This window comes from Strongylocentrotus purpuratus, unplaced genomic scaffold, assembly GCF_000002235.5.
Source record: "Strongylocentrotus purpuratus isolate Spur 01 unplaced genomic scaffold, Spur_5.0 spur5_scaffold_16, whole genome shotgun sequence".
In the NCBI taxonomy this organism is placed as follows: Eukaryota; Metazoa; Echinodermata; class Echinoidea; order Camarodonta; family Strongylocentrotidae; genus Strongylocentrotus; species Strongylocentrotus purpuratus.
Genome location: NW_022145601.1, coordinates 3548443 through 3574591, shown reverse-complemented (window position 1 = coordinate 3574591; position 26149 = coordinate 3548443). Strand labels below are relative to the sequence as shown.

Here is a 26149-nt window from a genome sequence, read left to right as displayed (position 1 = left end):
TCACTGGAGCATGCATTCATTTTACTTTAATATAAACACCAAATACATCTGTATTTGCATGAATTGATCTAATGGAAAGAAGTTATAGACTGCAATCAGATTTAAGATGAAATTTAGACATTGGGAATAAAAATCTAGATGTGAAGGAAAATTGCAGAGCATTGCTGGCCAAACAGCTGAGCAGGCTTCAAACATGAACAGCCTTATACATGTAAATATGCAGAGAACTTTGAATATAACTATTTCATAAAACGCCTGAATGTATGGAACCAAATCTTTTCAATGATGACTTTCATTTTACTTATAAACACCAGGGGGGTGTTTCACAAAGATTCTAAGTCGAACTTAACTCTAAGTTGGACTTAAATATTATGGAGAGCCATTTGTAGCCTTATAAGATATTCAAAATCAAAATTCAAGTATTTCAGACTTTACATAAATTCCACATCAAGAACATGAAATCTCCCATGATAATAGAAAATATGAATGATTTGAATCAACATTTTATGCCTTTTAAATAACTTTTACAAAACATTTTCAAGGATACTAATGGCTTTCCATAATTGTTAAGTCTAACTTAGAGATAAGTTCAACTTAGTATCTTTGTGAACACCCCCCAAATCATATATGCCCTCATTGAACAGATGCGAGCTTGGCCAGCCTGAAGCAGAAGCGTAGCTACCTAGCCTCCCACATGGCAGAGGCAGACCAGGAGCTAGCTACAGCTCTCTTCTCTCGTCGTGATAAGACCACCGTGGCTCTCAAGGAATCGAATCGGGAAGGAGACCATGTAAAGCAACGCAAGCTGGCCCGTATGGAAGCACTACGACAGGCCCAGGGGAGAGAGAATAATGGACTAACTAATAGCTTACTGGTAGGCATTTCAAAGTTAGTGATAATAATAATAATAACGTTTTATTTACCCAGGGTAGCCACTCAGTTATGAAACTGCTCTTCCATCAGGCCCTGCATAACATAATGTTATTACTACCTTTCTCCAATCTAATATGCTGAGCGCCTAGCTAGAAGGCAGAAGGTCCCATTGTTATAATTCTTGGTATGACTCGGCCGGGGTTCGAACCCACGACCTCCCGTTCATGAGGCGGGCGCTCTAACCACTGAGCCACCATAACCGGTAACGTGTAAATGCTCTAATTGGTGGCCACGTAAGGGTCATTTTGTTGCAGTCATTGTTTGGTGGTGGTGGGGACTTAGCTTTCTTGGAAATTAAAGCAACTATTACTTGGCAATTGAAACTCACTCTTTTGGGTCATGCTTTTAATTGCAAGTTTTTCTTCTAAGCCCATTTTTTTTTTTTTTTGTGTGTGGGGGGGGGGGGCAAGGATACAACCTTTCTTGGGAATGAAAATATGCATCACTCATCTTACCAATGAGAGAAATTTTAGGAGGTCTTTATAAAACCAACCTAATTCTATAAAAAATGACAAAATTTGTGTTATGAATCCTTGAGAAAAATAACACATTTATTTGTAATGCAATTCTTTCTGTCTGCCTCTCTCTCTCTCTCTCTCTCTCTCTGTATATATATGTATATATATTTATATATCTCTCTATCTATCCATCCATCTTCTGATCTCTCTTTGTTCTTGCAGATGAAGAAAGAGGAGAAGACACAGAGAATAAGAGACTTGAAGACGATAGAGTTATACAGGTTTGAAAAATGTTCATAGAGGTTCAAACGCAAATGCAAAGGTCGTGGGTTCAATCCCTGACACTGCACCAATGTCCTTTGACAAGGCATTAATCTACATTGTATGCTTCTTTTCAATATCTTCCAAGAGAAGATGCAAAAAAAGTGCAATATCTAAGTTATTAACCAGTATACATCTTAAAATTTACTTCCAATCCAATCCAATCCAAAATATATTTGATATAGCGCCTTTTCCTTGCAGTTACAAAGCGCTGCACACACTCTCCACAATGTTTGGGCCACTTAAAAACAAAAGTTAGACACTTCTCAAAGATCAGCCAAGTATAGAGTATATGTAGGCTGGTAATAAAGTAATTTCTAGCAGAATAGATGTGACTTGAGTAGTTTCTTGAAGTGATCAACAGATGAGGCCGTCTGCACAGCAGTAGGTAGCTGGTTCCACAGTTTTGCAGCAACCGATGGGAAAACTTCCAACTTGATGTTATCAATTTGCTTTATTTATCCTTTCTTTTTTTTTATCTTCAGGGAAAGATCGAAGAAAGATGGCATAATGAGCATGCTACAGTCTGTGATCACGACAGAACACACCATCAATCCAGCGTTTGGAAGGGCAGAGTTCTTTGAGTTTGTACTGAAGAACCCCTACAATGCTTCTCATACCATCTCTATACAATGGGAGCATGATAATCTCAGGTGAGTTTTAATAGGGGCATTGAGGGGGTTTGATGGGGGGGGGGGGGGGGGGTTCATACGATTAATTATCTTCATGAAACATCTCCATAATATCATGGTGATCAAGAATGCTTTATTATTCTCATTTTTTAAAGTATCAAGTATCAAGTTTATTTGTATTCCAGAAATCACATGTAACAAAATATAATAGATTATAATCATAACAGTACAATATAGAATAAAAAAGATGAGGAGACCAAGAAGAGCAGTATCGAGTGATCTTATGAAATTTTAGGCTTTTATCAAGTAAGTTTGTTGTGCCAAGGTCCCTTGGGCACAGCATCAAACAATTTCAATGGTTAAGTCTGTCTATGAGGACTGTAGATCTGCATGTCCCAAGCAGCATGTATGTTCACTTAAAATGTCTTTATTCCTTTTCAACACAGGTTTTAATTAAAGCCACACTGTCCTACTTGTAGCTACTTGCTCCCTCTATATAGAAAACAATGTCTAATCGGTGGCCATTGGTCCCCCATGTTCCTCTTTTTCTTATGTTAATTAAGAGCTGAGTTGATGAGATAACCACATATCCAGTGACCTTGCAGGGTGGTCTAATCCCTCCTATAATCTAGTACAGTTAAGCTTTAAAGTATCCAACTTTCATTTTATTTTATTGTCATTCCATGCCTCAGCGTGATCACAAACCCAAGGAATGGCGACACTTCAAGACGTTCTTTGAGATGTACAACACACCGGTAGAAGAGGGTCTATTTGATGTGAACCAGGGAGGGTCTTCTACCGGTAAGGGGGACGTACCGGGTATCAAGGTGTTCCTCAGACCCAAGGAAGAGGTCAATGTACCCTTCAAGTTCCAGAGTTTCACTGCTGATGACTCCATCACTGCAAATGTGAGTTTGGTAGAGATAATGATATTTCTTTGAAAGTATCGAATAAAGTTCAAATTCAAGTTTAAAAGTAGGAATATGATAATTAGAAAATGAATGGTACTACAAAAGTAAGTTGACCTTCAGTATGTCTTTATTTGTTGCCGTTCTTAAAAATGATAATTATTTGTTTGATGGTAAGTAGGAGAAGAATGATGATGAGGGTGATGATGATGATGATGGTGATGATGATGATGATGATGGTGATGATGATGATGATGATGATGATGATGATGATGATGATGATGATGGAGATGATGGTGTGATGATGATGGTGATGATGATGATGGTGATGATGATGGTGATGATGATGGTGATGATGATGATGATGGTGATGATGATGGTGATGATGATGATGATGGTGATGATGGTGATGATAATGATGATGATGGTGATGATGATGATGGTGATGATGATGGTGATGATGATGGTGAGATGGTGGTGATGATGGTGGTGGTGATGATGGTGGTGATGGTGATGATGGGGGTGGTGGTGGTGGTGATGATGGTGGTGATGATTGTGGTGGTGATGATGGTGGTGATGATTGTGGTGATGATGGTGGTGATGATGGTGGTGATGATGGTGGTGGTGATGATGGTGGTGATGGTGATGGTAGTGGTGGTGGTGGTGATGATGGTGGTGATGATTGTGGTGGTGATGATGGTGGTGATGATTGTGGTGATGATGGTGGTGATGGTGATGGTGGTGGTGGTGGTGGTGGTGGTGGTGGTGGTGGTGGTGGTGGTGATGATGGTGGTGATGATAATGGTAATGATGGGGGTGATGGTCATGTTGATATTGGAATTTTTGGTGATGATGATGATGATGAGGGTGATAAGTATGGTAATGATAACGATAAAGGTAATTGTGGGGGTGATGGTGATGATTATGAAATACATTTTCATGGTAGTTGAGTCAGTGATAAAGATAAAGCGTACACATTTCTTGATGTATACACTTGTGTAATTTTATGAAATAAATGAATTGTAGACGGAACTGACTATTTATATTGAACATGTCACATCATATTATGAAAATTCAACTTCTGTTCCTTTCAGACTCCATACGTTGGACCAAAATCTCAATTCCAGCTACGAGGGAAGGATAACAAGATAGACTCAGCGCTGGAATCACAGCTCATAAAAGTGAGTGATAACCAATCAATGACTAGGTCTTCAGGGCCCCATTTCACAAAACTTGTCATCAGTGACAAATGACAGTTTTTGTTAAAAGATAGTGAAATTCTTGCGTATGATTGGTGATCAACAACAGGTTTCTCACTGATTTTCGTCATTTGTCATTGAAAAAAAAGGTTTGTGAAACAGGTCCCTCATCTTTCGTACATGTACTGTAGCTCTTAAACTCGGTTATCTTTATTTTCTACAAAACTTGTGTCTAGCAAATTTCATTTATTTTGTATTTTCAACTTTTTCTTGTAATTTCAAACAAATTCAAGATTACCTTTAGGTACACCCTACATGTAATTTTCCTTCTTAATCTTTTTTTATTTCTTTTTTAGATTCTGCCCAGATTGTATTATTACTTCATGTATTTGCGCTACCTTCCAAAAAATGGGTACTTGATGAATTCAATTCATCATTTTCATTATAAATAAACCAAGCGTGATCATTGATAATGAAATAATATGATCTGTTTCAGGTTTACTTCAAGACTCAAGATAACAAGTCGATAGCCGTGCTATCCCTCAACGTAGACCCCCAGCCCCACGTCATCGATCAAACCTTCAGGCTCCAACAGCCAGAACATTCCTTCCTTAGAAAGTCCATTCGTCTTCCATCGTTCCATCCTACCTCAGGTAACTAGGGCTAGTACAGTCAAACCTGCTTTAGTGACCACCTGTCTACAGAGACCGCATTTTTTGTTTCCCTTGAAAATGGTTTCTCATTGAAACATGTACTAAAGGAACCTGTCTACAAAGACCACATTTTTGTTTCCCTTGAAAATGGTTTTCTAATTGAACATGTACTAAAGGCCACCTGTCTACAAAGACTACTTTTTGTGTTTCCCTTGGTTGGTCGCTATAGACAGGTTTGCCTGTACATCGAATGAACGTCACACGTGAGACGCTAGAAAAGGGAAAATAATCATTCAAATTCTTAAAGATAAAGTTGAATTTTGATCATGCTGTTATGGTATGAAAGAATTTTTCTAGAAGCAATTGGGAAAAGTTGCTTACACTTTATAATAAATTACAGTTACTTGAGTGAATTAAGTGATCTTGTGTTAAGTGATCTTGTGGAATTATGAAAATGATTTTTTAAAAAAAATTTAAATGCTCTGCACACAGAATTTGGGTATATGGGACTACACACTCGAGTGGCATGAATCTTTGGTCCAAATTTTCAGTTATTGTTCATATTTCTAAGATAAGGTCATTTGAATAACAATCTTTTTACAGGACATTCTTTTACATTCTTCTAAACTAACACAAAATGAATAAGAATTCCCACAAGTTATTTTTACCATTACCAGAACTCCAGCTTCTCTTTGAATTGGCAACATATTTAGAGCTTCAAAATTCTTGCTTTTCCTTGGAAATTTTATTGATATTTAAACAAATCGTTTTGTCTATGTACATTATTTTTAGCGATAACACAACTAATGTCCGTGAATTAATTAAAAACATTATAGCTACAAAAACAAATTTAGTTTTAAAAAGTTGGAGAAAAAAGCTGATCAGTACAGAATTGGAACTTGGAAGTATTTCTTCAACTCTTCTATTGTCTCACTGTTGATAGTTTATAATTTTCTGTTTGTCATCTCTTAGGTGCTTCAAGTGTAACTAGTATCTACGTGAGGTGCAGTGATTCAAATGTCATATGTGACACTAAAAAAACGGTAAGTCTAGTTTTTTTATTTGCAATTTCATATCTAATGTAATTGCTGTTTCTTTGAAAATCGGATCGCAGAAGTGGGCGTTGAGCTTTAAAATTACTGGCGAGTTTGGATGAGGAAAATACATGTAGCAGAACACCATGATGGTCCTATGTAAACAAACTTACTTATCTGTATGTTATACGATACAAACATTGGAAATGCAGCATGCTTAATAAGTATGTATGCTTAAAAGGCTCAGCGTGAATATGCCATAATTCTAGATGTAGAGGTGTCATGGTCTAATGAAGTTTCCCCAATTCATTTATATTGCTGATTAACTTTGTATAATTCCGGTATACTTGTAGACATGTTTCCATTTTGTGTGTGTTCTGTGTTTTCTATAATCTGTATCTTATACATGTATGTTTTTTATGGATTTGAATTGAAATAATACTTGAAACTTGAAACTTGAATATGTCACCGGACTTTGAAACATGTGGTTCACTGTTTGAGTCCCACTGGGGCACTAACGTCCTTTGGCAAGACTAAGATTGACTTTAAGTTGGACTTAAATATGACAGGCTATTCATGTCACCGGTTGCTCTCACCATTGGTCTCTCAATTATGATCTTTAGATAATATTTTTTCCTTCAATAATGAACTACCAAAAAAGCTAAATTCTGTAGATATATGACCATGATTTGTACGTCCCTGGAGAGACCAATGCCAGTAAATGGTGAGAGCAAACAGTGGCATGAACAACCTGCTATAGTTAAGTCAATCTTAGTCTTTGTGAAACACCCTCCAGGTAGGATTTTTTGCACTTGAATGCCTGTATTTCCTTAAGGCAGCTGGGCTAAACCAGGTTAAAACTACTTTTTAGACGCCTTGAGCATCCCATGGGATTGATACAATTTATATATAATTTCTGTAGCTAATTTTGTTAATACTATTTTTCATATTCAATTGTATTTGACTTTGGAAGGAAAGAACAGTTTTTTGAAGTATAAATCTAGTTGTTTTTATCTTTGTTTGTGCCTGTATAGCCGCCAGGAGAACCTCATGAGATCTTTCTCAAAGCAGCGTGTGGTGCGTCGCCCTCTATCAGAAAGTTCTATCTTCTCATCTACTCGTGAGTTCAATCTTCTAATCTGTTTTCTTGATGTATGCAATGATTATGTTGCCTTGGTATTAAAGCCTTACACATACTGATTAGACATAATGTTTCATAATTGTCTGTTCATGTATTTCATGATTAATAAGAGGAAATCATAAATGTAAAATCAAAACAAAATTCTATTCTATTCTATGTTATCACTTTGTATAGTGTAATGGTAAATTCATTACTTTAGTGTTGCTTTTCGGTTTCTGAACTTACTTGTACCAACATACTTTGTTTAGCTCTAAGGGTTTGGCTCGACTAGCACATGTGGTATTATCTGGCCCCCTTTACCAACCAATAGTTTCTCTTCTTTTATATGTAAATATCATTGTATGATATATATTAATGTATTGCTGTCGGTAAATAAATCAAAACAAATTAAGTCAAAGTGTACCATACTTTCGTCAATGTCCTTGTAGGAGCCAGTACTTGTCCAGACCGCTACAGACATGGGAATTCTTCATCCACACTCTACAGAGAGTAGATGTTACGTGTGTAGAGGGTCAGACAGCACACATCACACTGGTCCTAAAGGGTGCTAGCTCCACCAGACAGGTGCAATGCTTCACCTCTCATCCTGATGAGATTAAGGTATGTAACGAGAGAGAAAGAGAGAGAGAGAGAGAGAGGAAGGGGAAAGGGGGGGGGGGGGAGTGGCAGAGGGTCAGACAGCACACATCACACTGGTCCTAAAGGGTGCTAGCTCCACCAGACAGGTGCAGTGCTTCACCTTTCATCCTGATGAGATTAAGGTATGTAAGGAGAGAGAGATAGAGAAAAAAAGAGAGAGAGAGAGGGGGGGTAGGGTGAGAAAGAAAGAGAGAGAGAGGGGGGTGGGGTGAGAAAGAAATAGAGAGAGAGAGAGAGAGAAAGAAAGAGAGGGAGAGAGTAACAGAGGAGACAGACCAAAAGGTGAAGGTTTACAACTGCAAGGAAGAAATAGCCAAGCAAAAAGATCTAATTTAGGAGAAGAGACACATGGGGGACGGATGCAACAATAACAAAACCTCAAGAACTGGATGAAGATACTATATATTAGAGACAGAAAAACTAAAGATTGGCGATTAACTATCCTTGTAGGTTTCTAAATTGAAATGTTTAATGTAATTTGTTTCCTAGGTTGCTCCTGGTGATCCCTTCATGCTGCTAGCCAACTCAGTCCATGAACTCAATCTTGGAGTGCGCCCCCGTGTGAAGGGAAACAAGTTCATGTTCATCAATGTTGTCGGTATCCTTTACTATTATGTGTCAAGTTGTATTTTTTTTTAAAGAATGTTTTTACCTTGTTTTACCTTGATATTGGGCTTCAAGTATAATTACTTAAATGCCCTCTGCAGCAGTATTATTGTCTGTGTGTACTGGGGATTGCGCCTGTGTCGGAGCATCGCACAATGCGATAGCACAGAAACATTTCCTCAGGGTTGAACATGTCATATTTAGCTCTCCATGCTTGAATTCAGTTTCATTGAAATGTCTTCAATTTAGGTTTCAACTATGGTGTATTGGAGTTCTTATCATTACGAAGTTCTTTTTAACCATGGTGGGTATTTAAATGTTTAAGAGCATACATTGATAAACACTAAGTTTTGAAGTTCAACTGACAGAGCTGACTATTCTTCACGTTCTCGTTCATATCTTTAAAATTTTGTACTCATTAATCTTCATGTCAAATGTCACTAGTGTAATGTCATACCTTACTAACGATGGCTTGGTTTTGATGCCTTTATATTTCCTTGACACACCCGTCCTGTGTCCAGACATAGAGTACCATGTGTTGGTTAGATCTTGGTTGGTATCAGTGATATGCAGAGCACCTTACATCACCAAGTCATTTGAGCTCCAGCTACCGGTGGGAGGAGGCAAGGGATCAAATAAGGTAAGATGGTTGAGATGGTGGTGGTGGTGGTGGTGGTGGTGGTGGGGGGGGGGGTGGTGGTGGTGGTGGTGGTGGGGGGGGTGGTGGTGGTGGTGGTGGTGGTGGTGGTGGTGGTGGTGGTGGTGGTGGTGGTGGTGGTGGTGGTGGTGGTAGGGGTGGTGGGGGGTGGTGTGGTGGAGGTGATGGTGATGATGATGATGACGATGGTGATGATGATGATGATGGTGATGATGATGATGATGATGATGATGATGATGGTGATGATTATAGGAGAATCACTATTCGGGTAATGTTAGTGATGATGATGATGATGGTGGTGGCGGTGATGAGGAGGAGGAGGGAGAAGAGGATGAGAAGAAGGAGGATAACAAGTATTTGATGATGATGATCATCATCATCATTGTTATGATGATCATGGTTACAGTAATTGATGATGATATTGGTAGAGGTAGCAGTGAGGATGGTAGTTATAGCAAAGTCCATTATAAACTTCTGATAAAACCAAAGCGGACCACGCCCTAATTCTGAACAAATGAACGCCCATCTCACTCCTATGATAGAATGAGTAACTGAGATGATAACGCATTACTTCTTCCATCACTTTCCTTCCTATGTCACAGCGTATCAGCTACACCACCGCTATCCTCAAAGGAAAGTCTTCTTCGTCAGATGTAATAGAGATGACTTGTTACAATTCAAGGAAACCAGAATAGAGGTAAATAACTCCTTTAGTTTACTATGTCAGGATTAAGAGTGCAAAATCTATTGAAAATCTATTTTAAAAAATCAAAATCAAAATCAAAACAAATAATAATAAAAGTAATGATACACATGTACATGAAGATCAGAGGTAAAAACAAATCAGCATTTTTTTAGTTTTTGTTTAAGATGAGAAGCTTGGGTTGCATCCCTAAAAGAATAGATCAATGGGGGGGGGGGGGGGGGGGGGGTTCTTTCTTTTTTTCCTTCATATTCAAATATACACGTAATATATGTATTACATTTATATGTTACAGTACTAATTAGGAGTAGAAGTAGCAAGTAATGGGAGTGTTCGAAGTAGGTACTTATACAGGTATAGAGGAATATTAGCTGTAGTTATAGTAGCTTTTAAGTAGTTTTATAGGAGTGGCAGAGGGAGTAAAAGTAGTAAACACATGGAAATCCATATTTGCTAGATGACCTCTGAAGATCTGCATGCATATTTACATTATGTGTTACCTATATCTAGTTTCAACTACCCAAATACAGTTGAACCTGTCTATAGCGACCGCCTAAGGGAAAAAGTGGTCTTTGAAGACAGGTCTCATTAGTACATGTTTCAAGGGAAACAAAAATTGTGGTCTTTGTAATCAGGTGGTCTGTATAGACAGGTGGTCACTAAAGCAGGTTAGACTGTATAGTGCAATGTCGGAAGGTCATACAAATCCCACAGATTCCCTACAATCATACTTATTAACCATGCATCTGTTTAATCTTTAGATCGGTGGAGGAGAAGCCTATCCGCTTGGACTACGCTTTGCACCTTGCCACCAACCTGGCACCGCTGAGATCCTCATCTTCATCAACAATGAAGATGATAAGAATGAAGAGACATTCCAAGTTACTGCCATCTACTCATGACCCCTGCTAACCTCTGACCTTAGCAACCGATAATGCAACAAGAAGAGAGTGTCTGCCATATGTTCATGACCGGTAGTAGCAGTGAGGATGATAACATTGAAGGGACATTACAAGTGACTACCAAGTACTCGTGACCTTGGTCCGACCTATTACCATAGCAACCAGTAATAGCAACGAGGATAGCAAAAACTAAGAGTGGTTCGATTCAACTGCCACATTGATCTCTTACCTTAGCAACTAGTAATCCCAACGAGGATACTCAGAATGAAGAGTTGCGCTGAGACCCCTGTTGACCTGTTTCCATAGCAAGCATATAATAGCATGTTCATCAACAATTAGGATTTGATAAGAATGGAGTGACTCACTGCCATCTGCTCGTGACCTCTGATTTGTTACCGCACAAAGAGCACCATCTGACCCCGAGCAGCAGCGAACCGATTTTAATTGTCCCATTTGGGACTCTCCTTACAGGGACTGTTGGTGTGACCCGCCCTCAACTATTATTTGTTGATACCTAAAGTGGTTATTGTTCTCAATTGCACAATACATAGGTAAAAGAAAAAGAAATGGTAGCATCTTCTATTATTATGCAAATTGCAAGACAAAAGAGACACTTTCAGTGACTACCATCTACCGGCAGCCCCTGTTGACCTGTACCCATGGCAACCAGTGTAGCAATCCTCTCATCATCTTGTTCTATTTTGCTTCTGATCTCAATGTTTGAAGTGATTGTTTAATGACAGAACTGCAGTCTGGTGGGTTTAAACTAAGCTCTTTCAAAGAGGTATTCATCCATAGAAATTATTTGGTAAACCAAGAAGAATTGTTGAAATGAGTCACAGACTTCTGCATCTCCTGTGTACACTCAACATCGATGCAGAATTTCATGTACTTTAAAGGGAAGGCCAGGGATGGGTTTAATACATTTTGGCTGGTGTGTGATGTTATAGACTCATCTCAAAGTCATGTCATTTTAAATGAATTGTTGTTTGAATAAATGTCAGTAATGTGTTTCAGAAAGATTATACATTCGTCAAATTCGCAAAGTGCAAATTCAGTTATATACAGTTAACAACTAATGTATTCATATCCCTTGTAAATTTGATGTTTTTTGTAACTAGGGCCATTGTGAAATACTTTTAGATTTAAGCTTTGATATGTCACATTCTCAAGAAACATACGTTGATACAAATCAATTTTTCACATTCTTATCTAATTCAAAATTTGGTAAGGGTATGAATAATTTAGTTGTTAACTCTACAGTATATTCTTTACGGTAAGTAAGTACGGTTATTAAATAAAAATTATACAATACAATTGTAGTATAAATAAGCACGTCTCAATGATTCTCAATTCATAATGTGAGGAACCTATTAAAAAGCAGTGCTTGTATATTATAGGTTCCTGTAAAAAAAAAAAAAGTCTAAATAGCATAGCTGCCAACCATTCCTATTTGGGAAAAATGATTCCTATTTTTGAGCACTTCCTTTAATGTTATGATTCTCTCTTTGTCAGAACACATCTTTATAACAAGCACAGTGGAACCTTGTTATAACGAGGTTCTTGGGAGCATAGAAATCACCTTGTATATCAGGAATCTTGTTATATCAGGGTAAAAGACCTAAAATATACAAACAGCTGAGACCGGTAAAAATCACCTTGTAATAAATAACAGATACCTTGTGATAGCAGAGCTCTTAGTAATGAGGTTCCTATGTGAAGCAAGTTTGTGACTACTCTTAAAGAGAAGGTTGAGTTATGGGGAGAGGTGAACAATTATTTGTGAGCGTTTCCATTGTTATTATGCAAGTGTGGAAGAACATTAGAGAAAAATGTTCCATGAAAAGCATGGCTCTTCAAATGCCTTCATATTATAAATATTATAAATATGCCTAGTAGCTGCTTAAAATTGAGGCACGATTTGTATGCCACATGTTTGTGTAGTCCCATATACATCTTTGTGTGTTAAGGCTTGTTACTTCGCCAAGACTGGGCCAAATTTTTATCATTTTGATGATTCCGTAACCTTGCAGTACACAGCAATACTTAATATGCTACATGATCAACTTTTTCTGATCGATTCCACACCATTACTTTCACAATACAATCACATGACCAGTACTCAACTTTATCTTTAACTCTAAAATGACTACCGTATGTAAACTAGCTGGTATTGATTTGACATAAAAATGTTAAAAACCGAAAGACTGTAGACTGTAGTCTGATGTTGCAGTCTTGATCATTACAAAATGTTGAAGTATGCTCAAAGATCAGTCCATCCATGGTCGAGATCTGAAGGGGGGGGGGGGGATAGCCATCATATCAGCCACCCACCCCCCCCCCCCCTTCCTGTCTTTTTAGGTTTATCTAATACAGTATTATATAAATTGCTAACTTACTCATGTATTTGTGTGAATCCAGAAGGATACCGACTTCAGACATGGGTTTTTACCCGATGGATTATAAAAATCACCTTGATTTTACAGTTCACTGCTGGTCTCTATGTATATCATTTATTTTATATAGTATAACATATTGTTGAATGCTCATGTTTCATCGTCTAACTTAAACATCACCTTGATTTGTGTTTCTCAATGAAGAAAAAAAACCTTGATTGTTTTCCCCTCCACCCCCCCCCCCCCCCCCTCCTCCACAATTGATCAATGTGTGGAAATGGAATTGCAGTACATGTAGTATGGCATTTAAATTGGATGATTGCAATTGAATTTAACCCTCTCTTAATGAATTCATGTTGAATTACATGTACATGAACTACAACAATACATTGATAACAATCTCCAGCATTCCAAAATGGTATTGACACAGAACAAAATATTATGCTTTGTCATAGTAACTACTGTTGTGCACAAATGAAGAGCTGTAATGTTTCATTGTGTGATACTTGTATGATTTGTAGATAAGAATGAATGTGTTTTTCAATGCGGAAGTCACATTGTGTGAATGTGAGATTAAATAAAAGAGAAAAACATAGATCTTGTTCACCAGACTGTGATGTTAAAGGGAGTGTATGATTGTTGCACAAATTTCAAACATCATATAGAGGGTATCATGGTCTAGTTGAGGCGTGGCTGGACTGTGGATCAAGTGGTTCACAGCTCAGCATTAATCTACATTTGCCGCTCTCCACCCAGGTGTAGACTGTAGTGAATGGGTATGTAGCAAGAAGTGATTTCATGACTGCTTTCAGTGCTTCAGGGCAGCTTGAATAACATTCTGCATTATAATTAATAGTCCCAAGACCAATTTGAGGGAAAATCATTTATAAGATTGATATTGTTATAGATCCCTAGTGTTGAGTTTTGCACTACTACATAACCAAATTATTTCGCAACCCACCTGAAATTCATTTTAGAATCTTATGCTTGATTATCACACCAAAAATCATTTTCCAGTTTCTCTGATTATTTTGAGGGGGTACTTACTATTGATTAAATGGAATTTTCTCCTATGATATACCAATGTATTTATACAATATTTTTGGCCTCCACAATGGACACAGCAACTTTAATAATACAGAGAAGTATTGTTAAGCTTGTCTGGAGTACATGAAAGAGATGTTTACTCAAGGCACCACATGAATAGTGTTTTGACTGAAAATACGAGTTCAGGGATAAAGAGGACCCAGAATGATTTTCTTCAAAAATTGTAAATGGCATGATGCGTAGGATGGCATGGTTTCATCATACCGTTCCATCGCTTCACTTAATCTTTTGTGTGTGTGCATTATTCAGTACTTTATTCAGTACTTTCTTTCACTTCCTTGTTATCAGTCCTTTTTTCAGTACTTTATTTCTTTACATTTTGATATTTTCTTTCTTCTCACCCCCCCCCCTTCCACCACGACTATCTCTTGGTCTCTCTTTCTCTTTCTATATTAAATATCCCTATCTCTTCATTTTCCTCTCAGTCTCTCTCTCTCTCTCTCTTTCTCAGTCTATCTATCTTTCTATCTCTCTCTCTCTATTTATCCTATGTAAATCTTTTCCAAAGGTATGTCTCATTCTAAATAACCCCCCCCCCCCCTCTCTCTCTCTCTCTATCTCTCTCTCTTACTCTTCTCTCTCTTTCTCTCTCAGTCTGTCCCTCCTATCTCTATCTCTCACGCACATACACTGTCCCAATCTTTAAAAAAATATACATAACTACCTACGTATCTATAGCAACTTGACATCATGGACAAGTTGAAATGATCCATTAAATACAACCCGGATATATTTACAGTTATCCACCGTGAAAACCGCACCATATTTTAGAGCCAAATTGAGTAAAGTTACTGATTGACAAATTTTTATTACCTGACACGTTTCGTAAAAACTGCTGAGCCAAAAAGTATTTAATTATAATGTTATGTGTCTTAGGCATAAATACCCTGGTGGGAACAAAAAAACAGTCCTATAACGATTGTTTCCCTCTTTCCTTATCGCTATCTATTTATTTATATTTTATAACACAATTGCCGACATTTTTGTCCAGCTTTAACAAGGAAGCAATATGCGTTCCTATGTTATAGCTTTTCCATTTTTTAAAGTTCATGTAGTACTTTATTAGCAAGGATAAAAGGACTAGAGAGGGGAATTTGTAAATGTATCGGATCCCTGTCCCTTCTCTTCCCCCCCCCCCCCTCTCTCTCTCTCTCTCTCTCTCTCTCTCTCTCTCTCTTCTACTCTTTTCAGCCAAACTAATTCCAAGTATAGATAATTATTTAATGGTATATTTATTCAAAAATCTGCCTCACAGCCTATATACGCTTAGTAGTTGTATAAACAATTTTAAACAAACAAAAACTAAAATGCATAGGACAGTTACATAATACTTTACCAACAACATAATCAGAACTAAAATGATGGTAGGCCCTACGCGATTCGGCATGGTAAATGTGAATCATAACTAACATATAGTTAATATAGGCTAATCCAATTGGCTAATTTTCCGTCCGAATAAAAAGAAAGAAGCAAAAGCAAAGGTCCCTACCCCCTCTCCCCCCCCCATCTTCCTCTAGTTTTCTCCCTAGAATTCATTGAGAAGAGAAGGAAAAAGGTATACGGATCAAAATAGAAGTGAAAAAACGAAAAGGGAAGACTCTTCAATAGAAGGGCCGAGAGACTGAATGTAGACCGAGGGCTTTAGTAGATTATGTCAATGTTTTCTTTTATTGTATTTTTTGTATTTTTTGTATTAGTATTTATTTGGGGTGTGTGTGTGTGTGTGTGTGTGTGTGTGTTTGTGCTCTGGCCCGTCGCAATGATTTTTTTTGTATTGACCATGTTTACAAGCACATACAAAAAGCAAAGATCGTTTGGTGTAAGTCTCGATTTCGCACTCTGCAGAAGAAAAAAGAAATCCTTTTCAGATGTTTATTATCTTGCCCTTCGGATTTCAGAACTATATATTATGACACCATCATTCAATGCCTCGACTTCCATTCTTCCATTATTACCTCCAGACCTACTTGTCAAAGCTAAAGCACAGCCAAGCGGCCCGAGGGTGAAACTGAATACAATACTCTGCTTATTACACAGACCACCACGCGCATAATCATATTAATAAACGAAATCCACTGTGTGAGTGCTAGAGAGAGAAAGAGAGAGAAAGATAGAGACACAGAGAGAGAGAGAGAGAGAGAGAGAGAGAGAGAGAGAGAGAGAGAGAAGAAGAAAAAAATTGAAATGGAGTTGAACCAGAGTCACATACGGGTTGATTACTATGGACGAAGCTTGACACGCGTTAGAATTTCAATTGAAAACCGGGCGCCATGGCAAAACTTCGAATGTGTTTATAAGTGACAGAATCGTTTTATTCCCCTTTAGTTGTTACTTTGAAGCTCTCGTTCCAGCGACTTTTGTTTTCATCGCTATCAAGTAGCATTTCACCGTTAAACCCAAGCTGTGGAACGCATGAGGAAGTGGTCGCTTTATATTACGCCATTATAATACCACCTTTGCCACGTCCATGAGCTCCGGGTATTTTCAGCAGGGTGTTTTTGTATTGAAGACAGCTAGCAGACGACTGCAGGCAGCGAACAAAAGACGCGCGCGGCCTCATATTTTCATCTGGGTGACTCCTCGAGGGGCCGAACGGGTTGCAGGCAGGCCGGAATATATTTTGACATCTTATTTCATCTCAGAAGGAGGCCTCCATGCCTGAACATTACTCGTAAGTATGCTGTATTATCATTATATTCTTCCTGTACAGAAATACAATTCAACGGTAGATATACTTCAATCGCGGTTGTTTATTAATTGTGGATGAGAGGAAAGGCTGAGTAATGAATGGTGATATTTATCTTCACGTAATTCCTGTTAAACTATATTTTTAAAAAGTTGTTGTTGTTTGGAATTTTTCAACATAAAGATGTACCATTTAGCGGCTCATATCTGCATTTACATACTTGTTTTAATGAAAATATCAGCTTTGTGGAGTTCGATAAAATGCTCCAGGAAAATGTTAAAACACACCATGATCTACACAACGAGCATATGAAGAAAGAAGGAAATGTGTATATCCTAGTCAAAAAGTGGTCATCATCTATATCTCTGACTTGTTGCCATTACTGACTGAGTGATTATAATTGCTAGACCACTTGACTAATTACTTAATTCGATTGATTAAACAGTAATGTTGATAGATATGTTTAGTAACAAAATGCTTTGTCAGGTTTGTATTTTTCGCACCCATCATAATTATGGGCATTTCAACTTTTCGTTCATTTTCAAAGGAAAGACGATTCCAAGTTACAATGTCAATGAATACATTTAACTGTAAAGAAAAAATTGTGTCGTTATCGCTATGAAATTAAGGGTTCGAACCTATGCCATATACAATTTGCAGTTCACTATATATAACCGCTAAGGTAATAGTTGTGCGGGTTTATTTTTAAACTAACATGCTTTTCATCTTCCCATCTATAAAGTGAGTGGCTTCGGATCCATGGCAAATTTAACAGCATAATCAATTTATTTTCTTTGTCCATGTCAGGTTGTGCGTTTATTTTATTTAGCTAGCAATTCCATAGTTCGTCGTCCACACAAATATTCCTTCAAAAATATGCATTTGGGGGTCCGGACAACAGTCGTTATAACTACTCGATGAAAAAAATGCACAGATTATTATTCGGGATATTATTAGATTGGAGGGTGTGGAAGTGACCTAGGTTGTAGTGTCTTCTTTTTCCCCTCTCCCCCTCACCCCGCCCTTCCCCTTCTCTCTCTCTCTCTCTCACTCTCTCTCTCTCTCTCTCTCTCACTCTCTCTCTCTCTCTCTCTCTCTCACTCTCTCTCTCTCTCTCTCTCTCTCTCTCCTCCTCCCTCTCCCCCCTCTCTCTTTCTCTTTCTCTTTTTGTTTAAACCCTTTTCTCCCCAATTAATCTGAAGGGCACGAAGGTACGCCACAGCGAACATGTATGGCCCATGATAAAATCAAGGTTATCAACTACATTAACAAAAAAGATAAGGCTGCCTGATAAATGTATAGCCGTGTTAGCTTTGTAAAGGAGAGAAAATAAACCGTGGCTTTTTTGCAGGTAGGGAAACAAAACAATGCGGTCTTTATAGACAGGTTCCCTCTGCGCAAGTGGTTGCTAAAAGCAGGTTAGACTACTTAATTTGTATTATTCTTCAAATTGATACGATCGACATGATATTTAAATCATAACGTACATGTATATATAATCATAACGTACAAACATCGCAGTTTTTATATCATTTCGTGCCATATACCGTTTGTTTCCATTGTACTGTCGGTGATTCATGATAATTCGTTCTTTCTGCGTCATCAATGATGACCAGTCCTAGACTTTAAAACGAATCGATATACAGTTATTGAGTTATTGCACATTTCCAAGAAGAAGAAATAGATGTGATTGGCCAATTAATTCCACCTGTACATTTCGAAACCATTGGTTGCTCTCTCCGATCCGAGAGCTTTGCAGTGAGTTACGCTTTACCCGCAACTCATGTAATATGTTAGGTGAGTTCCTTCAACAGGAATAATAATTGGTACATTAAAGATGAATCATCTAGTGAATCTGACTTTGATTTAAAGTATCATGATTTTGATTCACAGATAATATGACGTAATATAAATTCCTATCATTGCGAAGGGAATGTCTTACTGATTCAATATAACAATTTTCCCACTTCAAAATATGTTTGGGGCTCGCAGTAATCATCTCTCAATTGTTTTAATTTGAGATCCACATTTTCTGCCTTCAGCGGTCCTAGCCTTCGAAGAGTGTCAAGATTCGCGACATCAAATGCGAGACACAGCTACCCACAAAATCTTTTTTTTTCTTTTTTTTTTCTTCGCCTTTACATGAAATCTATATAATTTTCCAGCAAATTATTCGTGTTTTTCAAGACAAAATCTTTCCATCTACATATAATTTGTCCATGATTATCAGTTGTCGTGACTTTTCTTCGGGTGATTACTTTAAATTATACTCTCCAAAAAAAATCGAGTGATCACGGACGTCACTCCTCTGGAGAGTGAAAATGTAGTGAAAATAGAGTGAACATTCACTCTTTTCTTCTTAGAGAGCACTCTAAAATAAATCGATTTTCACTCCTAAACAAGTGATCACGGACGTCACTCCCAAGAAAGTGAAAATAGAGTGAAAATTCACTCTTTCTTTTTAAGAGAGTAACATGTTAAAATATTATATATTGAAACAACATTGAACAAGACAATTCGAATGATACCATGCATGACATTGTTTTGTATACAACTTTATACAGGTTATTTTCTACTCTTGTATAATTGAATAAATAAATATCCTGATGACTTTGAAAGTCATAAAAATAACTATTTTCATCAATCAACTTGTTTGTCATCATCATGGCAGTTTTAACCTATTAACTACTGAATTCATTCATTGTCATAGGCATTATGACTGCAAGGATATAGTCTAATAGTGGCAATTTATTCATGGAATATTAGCCATTGAATATATTGAAGCGACATCAATTTGAAATAACCATTATCGTTATTTATCTTCATGATTGTATTATACCATCATCAATCAGCCACCCTGTTATTAATGTGTCTCTGTATTCTCGATTAAATTGTCCAAAGCCAATTAGAAAGAATTTCAGAGACTCAAAAGGGAGGGCTTTCTCTCGGCAATTTTATATAAATTTGCATCACCGCCACGGGGTGAACACCATTCTGGTTTAGTGGTTGTGCCCCCTCCCCCCCCCCCCCCCCCCTCTAATGTCGCCGATGCGAGTAAATGTCGGGTTTAAGAATTTAATTAGAGAGTGTACCGTGCCGTGTGCACTTCGATGGATTATTGCACGGTTGATTTCTTTGAATTTAGATCCAATTCAGATTTGGCAGCACACTTGTCTTTATTCAATATACACGTTGTTTTAAATGTTATTGGTGATGTTGTTTGGTAGATATGATGGTCATGTGACTAGACTAATTCGTATAGATTTGATAATGTATTGACATTACTTACAACATATTTCACATCTTCGTAAATTTAGCTCAATTACTATTTAGGTTTGTCTGACTTTCCCTTAGAATGAAAGATAAACATTGACCTGACAGTTTAAACAAAAAATGTTAAAACGTTTAGTAGCCTACAGAAAAATTGAATTGGTTTTCGATGAGATTATCAAGAACAATCTATTCATGCCATGATATCATTATTTCTAAAATCAACCATAATTGATATCATAACGATAAAGTGTAAGATCAGAGTAACATTATTCAATCGCCATTATAATTATATAGTGTTCTCAAATCATCAATTTTCGATTTAAGTTTTCATCATAAGCCCATTCTCAAAAGTCAACCAGTACCTTTAAAATCGCTAACATGACATGTTTACTGATATTGGATGGGGATCGCGAAGACCTGGTAAATGCTTGTAATTCATATTTTATACAAGCACGGTCTTTTACAATTTTGCATTATTACCCCCCCCCCCCCGCCCCCCTCAACCTCCCAAACAAAGAAATAATGATTGTACTTTTGCTGTGATACAGTTAATCTTTTCATTAACATTTTAGCGTCGATGTGGGACTGCGACTATTATATTGGACTATCATGGCCAAAGACAAGAGAGAGAGAGAGAGAGAGAGAGAAAGAGAGAAACCGCATTAAATCGTTTTCTACGTAACCAATATAATAAGCATAGGGGGAACAAAGACCAATATAAACCAGATTAATATTCCGGTATTTAAAGCGATCGCAGAAAAGGGCAAGGATGGACTGATCCTATTACGATTAATGTACAGGCGTATGAGGGAAGATAATCCTATTAATTATGTCGATGTTTCCTTCAATATTTATTCCATTGTTTCCGCGACGCACGAGGATCGTAGGGTCGTAATTGGAAAACGGGCTTTTAATTTGATATGACTCGATGAACACGCCAGATCGGTTTATTGTTTATAAATTGGGGATATTTGGATAGGGTTGGAGAAAAAAACGATGGTTGCCCATTCGAAGCTTATGTTCTAATTGAATCTCTGATCATAGATTCATACTAGACACGAATGGTGGTAATTAGTTGATTTATAATCAAGTCTATTAAGGGCATGTTTTGTTTGATCCAGCAAAGTCTATGTGGAGGAGGATTTACTGCACATGTTGTGGGTTGGATTATAAAGGGTTAACTCGCATTTGGTGATGAATTATGACTACTAGATTATTGCGCTTTTATTCTGCCATGTTCAACAGTGAATGTAAAATAATTTAGGCTTTACGAATATTTTGTAACGGACAAAAAGCTTTGTTTGATTTCAAGATTAGATTAATATATTAATAGCTGTGGTTTTGGTAGTTGGAGTGAGTTGAGTTTGGAGAGAACTACAGCCTTGTCGATATGACTGAAATCAATAGAAACACCATTGCAAAAGCTTTAAAGCTTATCTGCCGTAGTTTATAGGAGGGATTAGACTGCCCTGCAAGGTCACTGGACAGTGGTTATCTCATCAACTCAGCTCTCAGTTAACATAAGAAAAAGAGGATCATGGGGGACCAATGGTCACCGATTAGTCATTGTTTGTTATATAGAGGGCGCAAGTAGTGCAGTGGGCCTTTAAAGAAATCAACTCGAGGGTAATTTCAATAAACGTAACATAACATAATATCATTCTAATGTTCGAACGTAGTCAAAAGGTGACGTACAGGGCTTTTAAAATTTCATCGTCATTATATTGCATCCCCCAAATGAAAATGAAATATCGGACGAGCAAGCAAGTGCACGGTAGGGGACACGTACCCCCCCCCCCCCGATCTCTCACTGTCTTTTATCAAAACTATACATAACAGTCATCTGATGGAAGTCATGCAGTATTTATATATGTATATATGAAGACATGTGGGAGATACATTATATACATTGGCATAATGAGGGGTTTAGTCATGGGATGGTTGTAATTCAAAGCTATCGAAATTTAAATTTATGGATCATTCTTTCCTAGGGACCTAGTGACGAGGTGTTCCATTAACCTGCCTACATTTTGTGTTGATATGTCAGGCATTTATCAGGCGCCTTCAAGTTGTCAAGAACAACCTTTGTTTAGTAAACCGGTCTATTAGGAAAGGATGAGGCAGAGATCATTAATATTCACACGTTGCATCTCTATATGTATCCATGTTCCTCATTTTATTTTCATTCTCTACCTTTCACAAGGGTGGATGCCTCACCCCGATCGCATTTGTGTTCGTATATGTACTCTTCGTAACCTCCTTTCTCTCCTTGTTTTCATCTTTTATAGAAAATTCTGCAAATTTCATCATCCTACGTTGGCAACAATATGTGACCTAACATCTAAAAGCAAGCCGCCACTTTCAGGTCAAGTGGAACCACCTTTATCCCGCATATCACCTCCGAAACCACAAACATCCACCGAATCGGCTTCAATCACCATGTCACGTGATCAGTCAGCTTGTTGTTTCCCCTTCACTGATTGGCTAGACTATACCTTCACCGTACTGAGCATGCGCATCGGTGGTTACAAAGAACTCGAAGACGAATCGCCGCAGCACCGTACGCTCAACATCCGTTTCCATGACGACGATCGAGAGTGGGTGGAGCGTCATCTTCAGCCGGTGGTGCAGGAGCGATTGTCCTTCTTCCACGCTGTCACCTATGGCGACAAACACTGCACCGGGACGCCTTCGTCTTCGATCATTTCAAAGACGATCTCGAAGAAAGCTTCAAGACCGTGTTCGTCATCAGTAAATCATCCCTTGCCGACATCGACTTCGTATCCATGGTGCGGCAATCGTTTCATCACATTAACCGAGTGAAACTCAAGAAGGTGCTCCTGCTCTTCCTCGACCCTCCCGGAGACATAGCCCTACCGTACGGGGTCAAGTATTACGTGGACAAACATATGCCGTACTTGACATGGCCGGAGAGTGGAGGTAAAAGGGAGTATTTCTGGAAGAAGTTTGTAAAGTGGACATCGATTAATAAGAGACTGGCATCTTCTCTCCCAGAAAGGTGCTATCTTCATTCTCCTTGGCGCCAGTAGTTCATTCTTGAGGCCAGAAATGGAGTAACTATAGTTCTGTATATACAGTGCAACCTGCTTCATTGACCACCTGTATAAAAAGACCACCTGTCTACAAAGACCACATTTTTTGTTTCCCTTGAAATGGTTTCTCATTGAAACATGTACTAAAGGAACCTGTACATAAAGACCACCTGCCTTTAAAGACCACTTTTAGTCTCCCTTGGGTGGTCTTAATAGACAGGTTTCGCTGTACTTGATCGGGAAACATCATTCTATATGAAGCCAATGATTGCTGGAATAATGTATGTATGTGGGTTGAAAAATCATTCATCATGAACTATGCCAGGATACCTTTTCTATTTGCCTGCAGTACCCATTGCATTTATAAACACAAGTTTTAAACATTTGATAGTCACAACGTCATAGAGAAGGAAATAATGATATACGCGACATTAATCTTCTTGAAAGCATTTTAATTGAATTGGAGAGCAAAGCAAATTAAATTGCCCTGACATTTTCTTAATCAAATTAAGCAAACTAATATGTAGTTGATCTTCATTGATTAGCAAAATATGTCGGCATACTTTTCATCATACCAGAGCCCCTCCCCCCAGTTAGTTCTTTTCGTGAAACACATACTGCTAGTTAGCTCACATGCTTTACGCCCCTTCCCCCTCCCACCCCCTCCCTACTATGCAGCCAAGCTAAGGGCGGATGCTACATTTGCAAATGTATTTGATCAGTTTGTTATCCATGCTCGTAACTTAAAATATTATACTAATTCTATCTAACACTGCAAGCAATGTATTCAAACGTAAAGTATTGAAGACACAGAACAAGTATGTAGTCACTTCGATATTTTGGACCGAGTCCAAGTGAGTCTTTGTTCTGTTTGTTATTTCAAGATCATTAAGCCTGGCGACTTCAAAGCACATTGTTGCCCATGAATTTGGAATATTTTAATCGTTTATAATACTAATAATCGGTACAAACCCCCTTCTTCATTTGACTTCTTCCAAAAGCATCTGAACACTGACTCGGACTTCCGCAATTATTTTTTCCTACGACCAAGGGACAGCGCTCTGTATCCTCTGGAAAAGGCGTTATATAAATCCACTAACAACATATAGCTGCGTAGAAAAATGAAAAAGCGTGACATTCCTCAACTACTATTGATGTTGTCATCTTAGATTATATAATGAATTATGCCTCTCTTGCCAAAATATAGTGCAGCATTGCAAATGTATTCAGATTCACAGCAACTTATGCTTTACCCTGTCTTCATCGGGAATAGCGAAGAAAGTCAATATGTTTTCGTTGAGAAATGTATTAATTTGGATTATTTTGTTCATTGTTTACCAATAGTCCGTCAAAACAAATGCAGACAAGTAAAGGTCTATTAGGTGATTTGACCTTGAATTTAATTTGGAAATTTAGTTCAATTTCAGGGGAGAATTTGTGAAAATGATATAAATAAATTCTTAAAATGTTTTGGACATGAAATTTTAGAAGAGATAATAATAATAGGAGGCGTGTCTTGAATTCCATTGTAAATTATTATAGGGTTGTTTTGCAATAATTTCTAGTAAAAATTATTCTCGTTCTCTTTAACAGATCAACAAGTTAAGGTAAAGACTTTTGGTCAAATTCATGCCCATTTTAATTATTCCTTCTCTTACTTTATTTCAATTTATGTCTCGTTTTAATTTGAGAGACCTTGTTGTTTAATTGCTTTAATGGGATTCGGCGGCAGCATTTTGAAATAAAAACTGTTGTGATATTCGATTACTTCTTTTAATAATACTTTATTTTTTAATGGTATAACGAACGAGAGGTCATACGAGAAAAAGCAATTAAAGAAATTAAGGAAACATTAGATTATGGAATTTAGTACAATGGTAACTAAGAAAGAAAGGAGAGAAGAAGAAGAAGAAGAAGAAGAAGAAGAAGAAGAAGAAGAAGAAGAAGAAGAAGAAGAAGAAAAAAGAAGAAGAAGAGAGATGAAGAGAGAAGGAAAAGGTGGAGAAGAAGAAAGAGAGAAAGAAATGAGAGAAGGAGGTAGATAAGAAGGTGAAGAAGAAGACGAAGAAGAAGACAACAACAAAAGGAAAAAGACAACAACAAAAGGAAAAAGACCAAAACAAATAGGGAAGAAGAAAATGGATTAGCAGGAAGAAAAAAAAAAGTAACAGGAATTCAGTGCAAAATCATTAATAGCTGTATTAACCTATAGCACCATATATATGATTTAATAATAATGATAATAATAACAATAATTAATATTGATAATAATATAACGCACTTACATGTATATTGCGCCATGAAACTATTCTGAGGCGCACTATAAAATTAAGGTATTAAGGTATTAAGAAAGAAAGAGGGTATTACAAAATTGATTACAAGATAATACCATTCCAATCTCAAATCTAGCATTTTTCTAGCTTGAAGTCCTGTCGCTATTTTGTGCTCGTTTGTGATGCTTATGTGTAAATACAGGATGCTTCATTAATGTGACAGTTTTTGTTATGCCATTGTGTATTCATTTTGTATGTATTCATGTAACTGCAAATTGATTTTTTCGTTTCAATTAAAATGATCAAAATAATGTTATTATTTCGTATTTTATTATATATTTGATATCAGTCTGACATGTCAACGCTTTTCATATAGAGTGCGTGTGACGTTTAACCTCTTGGTTGGTTGGTTGGTTCTTCGTTTAGATGGCGCTCTTCAATCTCAAAGATTATTTGCGCCAGTCAATTTCGTGTATAGCTTTGGCGTGGGCTTCGGAAATCAAGCCCACGAGCGACTTTCCTTGGTGAAATGAAATTAATAGTGATATGGTTTTATTTAAAAAAAAAAATAAAA

General features: G+C 37.4%; 3 protein-coding genes across 4 annotated transcripts in view; all 3 read left to right on the top strand.

The window, feature by feature from the left end:
* The window catches only part of LOC594501 (nephrocystin-4), a 37730-nt gene extending 34517 nt beyond the window's left edge, over positions 1–3213 (top strand). For both annotated transcript variants that reach the window (XM_030986548.1, XM_030986547.1), the window contains 4 exons: positions 645–874; positions 1614–1672; positions 2198–2365; positions 3037–3213. In XM_030986548.1, coding sequence (XP_030842408.1) covers positions 645–874; positions 1614–1672; positions 2198–2365; positions 3037–3103 — 524 coding nt within the window. In that variant the 3' untranslated portion in view covers positions 3104–3213. The remainder of the gene's footprint in view (positions 1–644; positions 875–1613; positions 1673–2197; positions 2366–3036) is intronic.
* A 4729-nt stretch (positions 3214–7942) lies between these two features.
* LOC115924456 (nephrocystin-4-like) lies at positions 7943–10757 on the top strand. The gene is made up of 5 exons (XM_030986549.1): positions 7943–8040; positions 8408–8516; positions 9046–9164; positions 9785–9879; positions 10647–10757. The coding sequence occupies exons 2-4, from the start codon at positions 8429–8431 to the stop codon at positions 9875–9877; spliced, it is 300 nt and encodes a 99-aa protein (XP_030842409.1). The 5' UTR covers positions 7943–8040; positions 8408–8428; the 3' UTR covers positions 9878–9879; positions 10647–10757.
* Positions 10758–16454: 5697 nt separating this feature from the next.
* On the top strand, positions 16455–25260 carry LOC585009. The gene is made up of 2 exons (XM_003725202.3): positions 16455–16961; positions 22538–25260. The coding sequence occupies exons 1-2, from the start codon at positions 16945–16947 to the stop codon at positions 23070–23072; spliced, it is 552 nt and encodes a 183-aa protein (XP_003725250.2). The 5' UTR covers positions 16455–16944; the 3' UTR covers positions 23073–25260.
* Positions 25261–26149: the final 889 nt, after the last annotated feature.